The following is an 11,234-nucleotide window of genomic DNA, read 5'->3' as shown; positions in this document are numbered from 1 at the left end:
ATGTTTTATGTTATTGTGTTTCCAACAGACCAGCAACTATTATCCTTGGATCAGGACTTCAGAGGTTCCTCGGGTGACTTCATGAAGTCCTAATATGGCTTACTTGGGACATAAGACGTTATTTGATGGTACTAAAAAAAATGTGGCTGAGAATGTTATCATCACCCAGAGGGAGACATTTGTGTTGCCAAAATGTTAGGGAAATCAATCAGCTGATAACTCCTTAAATATTTCACTTAACTTTAAGTGTCAGCCTCCTATATGGAAGTGCAAAAGATCCTAAGTAAGAAGGAATGAGTATCTGGGGACATCCCTCTTTTTTTGGGATCCCATCATGAAGTAGTAAAGTTCGGCCAAATCTGCCCTCATTAGAGCCATGGGTGCTAGCAAAGAAAAGAGCATGCTGTAAATCGTGCAAGCTTTTAAGAGTCCAGCTGGGGCAAATGGTTTACAAATCAGAATCATGTTCCAGAGCAGTACTGCTAAAAGCCTTATAAATAAAATCCCCATTCCCAATAACATACAGGTCATCAGCGACGGTAAGTTAAAGATTTATTTTCAATATTACAACATACAAGGTCACTGCAAAAAGATTTTCAGGGAGACTTGAAATTGATTTCAACTTTACAAATGTGATAGAAAAAGAGTAAATTTGAGAATATGAAAGTGATTTCATTGTAAAAAAAACACCAAGGCACTGACAAACAAGGAGCATTTAGGCTATAAAAAAAAGCTGTTTGTTGTGTAGGTATGATTGCAGTTTGAATTGCTCACATAAAATACAGTACTTGGAAATTGTGTGACGTGAGGTAAGCATCTCTAAGGAATCAAGTGCTTTCTTTGTCTGTGGAGCAACTTCTTCCAAAGACAACATGGAATATCTGTTCATACCAGGCGGCAACCTCAGGTATTGAGAAATGAAATCAATGCATTAGTGCAAATCCTGCAGTTCGTTGAGTGTCAGCTTGGGGCTGGCTGCAGATGCACCGGAAGTCACATAAACACCCATTCAAAAAAAAAAAAAGCCTGGTTCAGAAAAAGACATTGGCATGACTAGCTAATGTCTCCATCAACACACATTTAACAGGTGGTGAATTTTTGGATAACTCATCCATTTTTATTTTTTGAAGGAGAAGCGTTAGCGTGTAGCTGGTCTGACAGGCGGGCAACCATTTGTCAAGAGGCGTAGGACCTGCACCCATTCCACCTCTTAGCTTGACGCTAGGTTGACGTAAAGTTCGGATGAGACAGCCTGTATTAACAGGGGGGCTGTGGGTTCGTCCACTAATATTTACAGTTTATGGCTCACACGTCTCTGCATTTGAAACTATTTTTTTTTTTGGGAGCCACATTAAGGTCACAATGCTGGTCAAATGCCTAAAGGCAGCCTACAACGAAATGTTCCATAAGCTATACATTTGTTACATGGGATGAATGTAAATGGGAACATTAAGTGCTTTCACACTTGCACAAAACTTCTGAAGTTTTCAGAATGAGCTGCATGTGTGAAGGCAAACAGACAACTTTTTCACTCTGACTTTATCCAGAGTTTCTCCTGCCAGCCTCCTAGTATTTCTTTCCGCAGAAAGTCCAGGTAAGCTGATGTGAGAACGCAGCACGATATAAATCACGGGGAATATAGCTCAAGCGAGTTGGAGGGGTGGTGATCTTATTTCCCTGCGATCGGTGCACGGCCAAAGGTTGTATGTACGCAACTGGTACGACCTCCGCGCATGGGATTTAACTGATGCATTACAATTTCTATTGACCAGGTTTGGCCGAACTACAGAAACCCCCCCCGACCCCCCCCTCCCATCCAACAGGACTAGTCTCCTGCTGTGAGGCGCATGTGTGATTGACCAGATCAGGATGATTTCAGGGGAAGTCCTCTTGAAATTCTTTAGACATTTTCAGGAGTGCAAATGTGGAAACGGCTTTTATACAAATCTTTGAGGTGGTACTTATATTAGCTTGAATAAGGTTTAGCTGTGCATCGAAGGGGTACATTTTTTTTTTTTTGCCCAGACGTAATTTCTCTATTTCGCATCTTCTCGGTACATCTAATTAATCTTTGCAAAACAAATCATATTTTAACTTAATAGAATGTGACAAATCCCATTCAGGTTTCATTGCCATCCCACCATCACAGATTGACACCAGTTAACACTAACAAAGTGAAGAAGACAGAAAGCATACACACCTCGTTGAGACTCATGGTGAGAGTGGAACTAACAGAAATGCAATCCGAGTAGAACAGAAATAAAACTTAAAAGGAAAATAGTGCTGAGAGAAATGTAACTTCCACGTCTTTATCTCATATATTGTTTTGAAAACACATTGCAGTGACTTTTTAAATCTGTACTAAGTAAAAAATAAATTATTTAAAATGCATTCCTTGTTCAAGTCTGACCAACCCTCCCACCCCCTCTCGATTTTGTGCATGTAGTCATGCACCGCTCACTCCCTCAGCGGCGTAGGACCATGGGTACGACAGTGCGTTCAGTCTAATTCCCAATCATGAAAATGAAAGGGAGGCGGAAACGAAAAGTCGCTCCTCATGTCCAAATTCATCGAGATTCCTCTTGTTCCACTCGTTTATTCTGACATTACTTCCTTTTGTTTTTCTTTTAAGTGTCAACATCTGGTTCTCCGTAGTACTTTTTTTTGCCGTCCGTCTCTTGCATCCCTTCCTTATATCGCTCACATCTTGCGAATGACTAGAACAGTGGTGAGAACACCAGCCAAGAAAACTCCCACGGTCTGCCATGTGGGAGTGCCAAAGTAGGACCGAATCCCCTCCTAACATTTAAGAGAAGACACAAATGTAAATATGCTTCATAAATGCAAATATAGTAAATGATGATTTTGATCCACTTATTAGCTTCTTACCCAGCCACCTTGCTCCCTGATCCAGTTAATCACATTTTCCCGGAGGTAGTCCATGGTCCAGCTGATTATTGTTCTGATGATATCAGGAACTTGGGTCATAAGAGCCTGTTGTGGTGTAAATGAGAGATTACTCAGACAGGCCTAATTCCATCGCACAAATATATGCCACTTTGTGTTGTCTTTATTGGTAGGTTAGATACAACAGAGCTGCTTTTCTCACTTTGATGACAAGGCGACAGGCGAAGTAGAACAGGGCAACAACCCGGCCCCAGTTGAACCTCCCATCTGAAAAGATCTCTACGGCGACTTTCACAAACATGTCTTTCGTGGGACTGATTGATGAATTGTTTATCATCCTGGAGGAAATCACATTTAGCAATAAGGAACAAAGAATACTAATAGAAAACCCTTGTAATTCTTCTTCTTCCCACAGGCCATAAGACTCCTGAACACGGAAAAATAATCCCTCCATCCCCCCTCAAACCCCCACACAAGACTACCTCACTGGACTGTAAAATACAATATAACATACATCACAAATGTGCAATATATTTATCTGTATAGAAATTTTACCCATAGCTTTTCTTTTTATATCTATTTATATCTGCACCTTATTTTTCTATGTAAATACTTGCTGCTGATTTTATCCTGCACTACAACGAGCCAAATGCAACAAAATTTTGTTCTTATCTGCACTGTAAAGTACAAGTTTGAATGGCAATAAAGAAAGTCTAAGTCTAATTCATAATTGCTCACACTTGGAATGTGACCGATCTGACAGACAAAACAGGTGAGCTCACCTTTGGAGCTCCACATTCCCATCGAGCTCATCGCCAATCTGCTGCAGGCACTGGGCGAGCTTCTTGTGGTTCGGGTCACACAGCTCACCTCCGCCCAGCTGCGCCCGGGTCACTGTAGCATTACTGTCTCCATGCCGCCGAACCCGCTCATAGATGAAACTACACAGGGAGACACAGTTAGCAAAACAAACACCAGTTAAACATTATCCCCAATTTATTCCCCCATTTATTCCCCCATCAAAGCCCTCAACAGTACCTAAGCTGTAATGTGTGTGTATACGTGTGCATGTATGAGGTGTGTGAAGATGTGTAGATGTACCTGCACTGTTATCACTTTTCATAACTATTGCCATCCAGGTTGATAAAAAAAACACATTCACAACCATCACTGCTTTTACAATATAAAATAAATATGGGCTATAAAAAGCCATGTTGCCATAATGAGCTGCAGGTTTTTTCCAAGTCTAGTATGAATCGGCTTTGAGCTATGAGGTTTTTTGGATACATGTGGGGCATAGGAGGATGTAAGGATGATGTTCACTTATCATGTACCAGGCCGTCTCTGTTGTACTTTACATTTCAGAGGATAATACATTGTTCTTTGTTTGGTTTTATTAATTCAATAATTTAAGATTTCTATATAAAGCAACTCGGGTAGGAGTATGAAAAAAATGATGTAGAGCTTCCTTCTCATTCTCTGCTGTATATGACTTCTCTCTTGTGAAAAGGCATTTTTTTTCTCATATTCACAGAAACAACAACATATTTATGGTTTTAGTAATTCACTTGTATGGCATTTTATGATTATTTAACTGACATGTTTTACCGACGAATGAATGTATTTTGTTATTTTTTGCTACTGCATCAGAGCTCTGTGAAGTCCAAGACAAATTTCCCACTGGGACAATAAAGTTAATCTTAATCTTAATTAATGGGTTTCCAATCCAAAATATAAGGTTTATACTTACTCCTTTAACAAAACAGCTCCCACTTCCAGTATCTGATCTGTAGTACTGCCTGAAGGACAAAGGTCAGTGTCATGTCATTACACTGCTAATATAACAAACTGATTCAAAACGACTTGTATAATACACAAAATAATTAGTCATAATTGAAAAATGTGTGGTGGTATGTCAATCATATCCGAGTGTAAAAAAACAAAAACATGTAATAAATTTACTTATCAACTTTTCTTTCGTCAAAACGTTTCCCGTAAAGATAAGAATTCACTCCTGTGCTTTCGGTTTTTTTTAAATAAAGTAGAACAAGAAACTCACAGTGTACAAAGGCAGTACACAGCCGAGGGTCTATTGTAACAAGTGTTAAGTTTATTTTTATATTATTATATTTATATTTACCGAACTCAGTCAATGATGAGCTGATGTTACATAAAATGTATGATTTTTTTTTTTTAAATGCGAAAAAATTCAGCCAAAGCATTCTGATACCTGTGCTTCGGTTTCGTTCAACACTTTTTTTATCTCACTCGCTGATGAGAGTTGTGTGTCTATGAAGCTAACTTTAAAGGCACAGGGGGTGTTTTTTGCTAGCTTGAGCTAACGCTTGGCTAACAGTTAGCCTCCTTGCTAAGTTGAGATGAGCTAATGATACTCCCCAGTAGGCAAACAACATCGAACAAAAAAAAACCACCATTAAATTGTTTGTATTTCAGCGGATCTATGCCCATTACATCGTTGACAACAATGTCAGGGACGATTCAATGTTTGATATTGATGATGCTAACTATTACCTTGATCGCCTCCTCCCGGGTGTGATGCCATCTTGTTGTGTGTGTTTAGGTCTTTTAGTATTTCCGTACACTCATGTGACACCGTTTTTATTTGTTTGTGGCACAGCTGCTGAGGAGAGCGAGTGCAGGCTTCTCAAGTGTGCTAATCTGCGTAACACTTGACGTGACGTGACGTGTGATGTCATAGCGTGACCCTTTGTACATTTTGATTTGGGAACGATTTCACCCACAAAGGGGCGGGGCCGGCATCGTTTGGGCAAAGTACCCGGATGTGTTGCTCTCATTAAATTCGCCGTGTTGCTGCGCGATGTAGATCTGTTCCCCGCAGCACGACATTAGACGGGACCGCCTGTGAAGACCACTTTTCGGACCTACTAATTAATTAACTGCACCATTTATTAAATAACGTTAACGAAAAAAAAACATGTGGTTGAATTTTATTAGCCTCGCCTTTCCGGAGACGTCATTTCCCGTCCCTCCTGCTCTTCCGTGCGTCGCGCGCATTCACAGGCCTCTTTACGACTCGGCTGGCAAAGATGGCGGATGCACAAGTATGTCCAAGAAAACGGCGTGGTGAATATAAAACGATATTTTAACGTTTTAGGGACTACCTTCGTCAAAAATTATTGGACGGTTGCTTTTACATGATTGTTATACACGATCATTAGTAATCTCTGACCACATTTAAACTGAAATAATTGGCATTTGTTGTTACTCCTCCTACATACCCGCGTGTAACGTTGAACTAGCTGGGATGCTAATTCGCTTAGCCTAGCCTGCGACCACGTATTCTATTTCTTACTCTATTATTTGTCCCTTGCTGTGGATACTAAATAAGCGGTCTCACGCCAGGCAAAATTAATTAAACAATATAACCTGAATCCATTAATGCTCTTTTATTGTTGTCCTTGATTAGAGGAAGTGATCTTAACGAGGCCGTGTGCTTTACCCGGTGCTGGTAATGTAAAGGTTTTTGGGTTTTACTTACAATGTGTAAACTTGTCTTTATTTCGCAGACCGAGCGGGCGTACCAGAAACAGCCCACCATCTTCCAGAACAAGAAACGTGTTCTGGTCGCTGATGGTGGCAAGGAGGTGAAGGAAAAGCTCCCTCGCTACCACAAGAGTGTCGGGCTGGGCTTCAAAACCCCAAGAGAGGTGACTTATTTTAGATATCGACACAACTATATTCAATACCTGTAATTGATTCAGTTAATTTGCTGCAAATGATGTCTTTCTCACGATGGTCTTCCAAGCCTTCAGGGTTCTGACGAAAATGCCTTTTTGGCATTACTGATGCAGTCCAGAGTTACTAATGTTATATACTTCAGGAACATGCAGTCCATAGTTACTAATGTTATATACTTCAGGCAGGAACATGCGATGCAGAGTGTAATGATGTACTCCCCTTTCCCCCCCCAAACAGGCTATTGACGGCACTTACATTGACAAGAAATGCCCCTTCACTGGAAATGTCTCCATCCGTGGCCGTATCCTCTCTGGTCAGTTTTAAAGTTTGAACATTTACTTGGGATGCTCCAACATCGTTTGTATCATATTCTGGTGTGAAAGTTAAAGATCAAGCACAACTTTTTTTTGATGTTTCTTGTTTGATGCAATTATCTAACATCAAACAGAGAAATCACGTGTGAAATGATGGCTGAAATAAATTTTTGTCCAGCTACTGGTGAAGCAACCAGAGTTTTTAACATGCTAAACTGCCTTTCTTGTCACTATCCTGCAAATGATGTTTTCTCACGATGGTCTTCCAAGCCCCACGGGTTCTGACGATACTGCCTAAAGGCAACACTGATGTAGTAAAGTGGCAATCTTGTTACATAATTTAGAAATGTAGTTTAACTTAAAGGAACGTCTAGTCGAAGGAATCCTGTTAGAGGTTGTAAGTGTTAACTAACTTGATTGCTGTTGATCTTGTGATATTCACTTTTTGTGTATTTGTGCGGTACAGGTGTGGTGACCAAAATGAAGATGCAGAGAACCATTGTTATCAGGCGTGATTATCTGCATTACATCCGCAAGTACAACCGCTTTGAGAAGAGGCACAAGAACATCTCTGTCCATCTGTCGCCTTGCTTCAGGTACAGCTCTTCCTACATGCTCTCCAGTTCCTATTGTGAAATTTAACTTGAGTCATGCATTGTTGTTGCGCTTTACAGACTTTGACAATTATCTAACAGCAAAGGCCCCCTCAGTTTTCATGCATGTGAAATGATCATAATTTGCTGCAAATGATGTTTTTCTCACGATGGTCTTCCAAGCTCGATGAGCGTTGACGAATTTGCCTTTGGCATTCACTGATGCAGCTTAGCTTTTCAGTTCTTGTTCAAGCATAGTTAAAACTTCATCTGTTGGCTCTTGGAAACCTGCATCAATCTGTCTCTTTTTTTTCTCCTGCAGGGACGTCACAGTTGGAGACATTGTCACCGTCGGAGAGTGCCGACCGCTCAGCAAGACGGTGAGGTTCAATGTCCTCAAAGTGACAAAGGCTGCTGGAGCCAAGAAGCAGTTCCAGAAGTTTTAGGTGTGATGTAAAGGCTTTTTGGGCTGATTTGTCTCACTGTCAAATAAAGAAAATCTTGTTTACTTTGCCTCTTTTGCAATTTTTCATCACCCCTTCCCCCTTTTGGGCTTTAAAAAAGTGTGAACATCCCAAGTTCTGCTCCCTATTTGTTGTGTATTTAGTTTTGTGTTTATACACGGGCTGTTTCTGAATTGTCACAGTTCAGTAGGCAGTACGTACTATACAGTAGGGAGTTTCAGTATACTGAACGTCAGTGGTCATTCAGTATGCATTTTTCGGGTGCACCTCAGTATACCGAACGTTCCAGTATGGATACTAACTTAAGGGTTTCATGCAGTATGGATCGGATGCATCCTTTCAGGAAATCAATTGTATTTTACCACCCACAATGCTGTGCGAAATTAAACGTAAATCTTCACTTCCGCCTCCAAATCAAAACAAACGAGCGTGGATTAATAGAATCGATTATTAATCTAGAGTTAAAGTCCCGACTGAAATCGCTACTTTTGATTAACAGGAAATATAACATGTCTGCATTATTATAAAACATTTCCCCCTCTATTTAAATAATGATTTAACTATTTAAATGCGTCTTAATTGGTTAATTTTACTTTATATTCTGTATATTACTGTCTTTAATTTGTACTTTATGTTATTTAGTTATTTAATCCGTCTTGTTATACTGTTTCTTGTTTTTTTTTTTTTACCTGACTGTATATGCGCATTACTCTTGAATAAAGTCAAACAAAAAAAAGGGTTGTTGCAGACGGTTCGGGAAACGTAAATGACGTCACTTCCTTACTGAATGAATCAGAAGTAAGAACAAATATCTGCCTACTGTGCGCGCCTACTGAATAATAGGTACTAAACAGTATACAGCACGGATAGTAGCTACTGCCTGCTGACAGATTGAGTAGGTACTTGGCAATTCGGATGCAGCCTCAGTCTTATATTAAACCTGTTGTAAATTTGTGACAGTATTATTGGTGGCCAGGTCTTACTTTGAGGTGACCCCTTTTTTACAGAAGACTTCAACACCTTCAGATCAGAATCAGAGATATTGATTAATCCCTAGGGGAAATGTGCTCCATCATACACATACAGTAGTAAGAATCATTGGACTATAAATCAAATTAGCACAGATGAGAAATACTGTAAGCACCTAATAAGTTCAGAGATTTGAAGAAATCAAGCTATGCACAAATAAACAGGGAATACATTAATATCTACAAAAGAGCAGCCCTGAACAACAGAAGTATACCTACTGCATAGTAGTCATAAAAACAATGTCAAACTTAAGTATTGCACACTGGGTATTGAACAAATTGACTGGTTTAAGTCCAAATTGTAAAGTTTAAAACCAAAAATAATGGACGTGTTTACAGCTGCTATGGGTGGAAACATCCCAAGCTAGACAGAGTGCCTGATCTTCAGAGGTAGGAGTTTTACAGACAGACAGAAATTAGGCACATAGGGGGTTTAATGATCCAACAGTTCTTTCCCTTACATTCAAACATCAGTATCAATTCAGAGCAAGAAAACACTGTACAATATAAAAGCCATTTGTTCACACAGGATAGACTGCAAATAACATTTTGATTTCTCAAAACTTTTTATTTTTTATTTAAATCTTGTCTTTCAATTAGGTACATGACATATTGATACAGCTCAATAGTCTCAGTGAGGGACAATAAAATCAGCTAAATTGTCTCTTTCTCATTAAATTCTGTTGATCAAATTTTCAGCAGATTCAAAATCAGTCAAATTCTCCTTGACAGTTTCCAGCATGAGAAGAAGATCCTTTTCCCACCTTCTTCTGGTGAATGCTTTCTTGGTCAGCTTGGCTAACCAGCTCAACCAGTTATCTATCTCCTTATTCATGTGCCCTGCTGGTCAAGATGCCCAGATACATAATCACAAGTGTTGTTGGTAATTCATACTCACTCTCTACATCTTAACTTTTACTTTAAAGTGTCACACAGTCCCAGAAAACACGAGTATCGTAAGCTTTCTTCACACACACAGTCTGCAGCATGTTTATTGTACTGATGCAGATTCCCCTTAAGTCTTGGGAGAGATGAAGAATATCTGTATGTTTGTCCATCCAAGTTGTAGGCCTACATCTTGGAGAGGGTGTTTGTTTTTCTTTATTTTCACAGATCAAAATCTCTGGATGTTTGCTTTATCTTAATTTATCTGAAAGGCAGAGAGTGGATATTTATATTTTTAACTTACAACGCATGTCCTTGACTCTATACTTTACTTTATACTTTATTTCAGACCCATAGGTCTATATCGTTATAAAAAAAAGCACAGATATATAAATACAGGACATTAACAAAGGGGTATCATCACTACATGTGATTACAACACAAAGAGACATTTACACCAGTGTTTCCAGAAACACGAGGAATACCTTGTGACGCTAAGTCTGGGCTGGGTCAGTGACATTATAATGACATTTTGTGAGTTATTTAATCGACACATAGATTTGAACATAAAATTTCTCAGCAGAGCATTAAATGTGGTCACATTATTAAAAACAAACATCCGACTTGTACTGGTCCATCTTGGTAGCTTCAGAAATATTCTGAAAGCATCATTATATGCCACCTGCAGCTTTTGCATTTCACCTTTACTATAATTGCACCACAAGTGGGCAGTATACAGCGGAGTACAGTAAGCTCTGAACAGCTCAGTTTTAACTTTGTCTGAGCACATTGAATATGTACGTGCCAGCATATTAGCTTGAGCATACAGTTTGCAGCACTGACGCTGCACATCATCATCATCATCACTCAAGTCATTCCTGATAATATGTCCCAGATATTTGACCTTATCTACCACACTCAGGGCTTGATCAGAGATAATGAAGGAAGGAAAATTCTGCTTTCTATCATCCTTTGCTTTTACAATCATGACAACGGTCTTCTTACTATTATAGCCTACTTTATGTCACACTGCACGCCATAACTCGAGCAGATTCTTAAAAGTTGCTGTAGGCCAGCACTATAAGGAGACAAGATTACTAAGTCATCAGTATACATCAAATGGTTAACAATTCTATCTCCCACCATACAACCAGTCTTACAAGCTTTAAGCTGTTCAGAGAGATCGTCCATATACATATTAAAAAGAAGTGGTGACAGAATTCCACCTTGTCGGACCCCATTGGTCACTGAAAAGGGTTCCGATATACTCCTGCCCCATGGGGTGCATATGGATTGATGCAAATACCAGAAATGCAATATTCT

At 39.5% G+C, this 11,234-nt stretch overlaps 3 protein-coding genes and 3 non-coding genes across 7 annotated transcripts in view; 4 read left to right on the top strand and 2 right to left on the bottom strand.

The window, feature by feature from the left end:
- gpatch8 (G patch domain containing 8) overlaps nucleotides 1–11,234 on the bottom strand; it is a 197,666-nt gene that overhangs the window by 43,272 nt on the left and 143,160 nt on the right. The window lies entirely within an intron of this gene.
- LOC132954604 (apoptosis regulator BAX-like) lies at nucleotides 540–5,622 on the bottom strand. Its single transcript, XM_061027203.1, has 6 exons — nucleotides 5,440–5,622; nucleotides 4,658–4,706; nucleotides 3,690–3,848; nucleotides 3,110–3,245; nucleotides 2,890–2,994; nucleotides 540–2,799 (listed from the first exon to the last, which is right to left on the bottom strand). The coding sequence occupies exons 1-6, from the start codon at nucleotides 5,468–5,470 to the stop codon at nucleotides 2,701–2,703; spliced, it is 579 nt and encodes a 192-aa protein (XP_060883186.1). The 5' UTR covers nucleotides 5,471–5,622; the 3' UTR covers nucleotides 540–2,700.
- Nucleotides 5,835–8,042, top strand: rps11 (ribosomal protein S11). Of its 2 annotated transcripts, none has more exons than XM_061026541.1 (5): nucleotides 5,835–5,990; nucleotides 6,456–6,596; nucleotides 6,865–6,940; nucleotides 7,408–7,537; nucleotides 7,857–8,042. In XM_061026541.1, the coding sequence occupies exons 1-5, from the start codon at nucleotides 5,976–5,978 to the stop codon at nucleotides 7,978–7,980; spliced, it is 486 nt and encodes a 161-aa protein (XP_060882524.1). In that variant the 5' UTR covers nucleotides 5,835–5,975; the 3' UTR covers nucleotides 7,981–8,042. The 2 variants fall into 2 exon arrangements, with proteins under 2 accessions (XP_060882524.1, XP_060882523.1); XM_061026540.1 differs by having other exon boundaries at nucleotides 5,968–6,012.
- Nucleotides 6,660–6,744, top strand: LOC132954775 (small nucleolar RNA SNORD35). Its single transcript, XR_009665864.1, has one exon. It is a non-coding gene; the product is annotated as a small nucleolar RNA SNORD35 (small nucleolar RNA).
- On the top strand, nucleotides 7,178–7,260 carry LOC132954756 (small nucleolar RNA SNORD35). Its single transcript, XR_009665847.1, has one exon. It is a non-coding gene; the product is annotated as a small nucleolar RNA SNORD35 (small nucleolar RNA).
- On the top strand, nucleotides 7,683–7,766 carry LOC132954757 (small nucleolar RNA SNORD35). Its single transcript, XR_009665848.1, has one exon. It is a non-coding gene; the product is annotated as a small nucleolar RNA SNORD35 (small nucleolar RNA).

The sequence above is a fragment of the Labrus mixtus genome, chromosome 20 (genome assembly GCF_963584025.1).
Source record: "Labrus mixtus chromosome 20, fLabMix1.1, whole genome shotgun sequence".
Classification (NCBI taxonomy): Eukaryota; Metazoa; Chordata; class Actinopteri; order Labriformes; family Labridae; genus Labrus; species Labrus mixtus.
The sequence above is the reverse complement of the archived record's forward strand: the minus strand, read 5'-3'. Positions and strand labels throughout refer to the sequence as shown.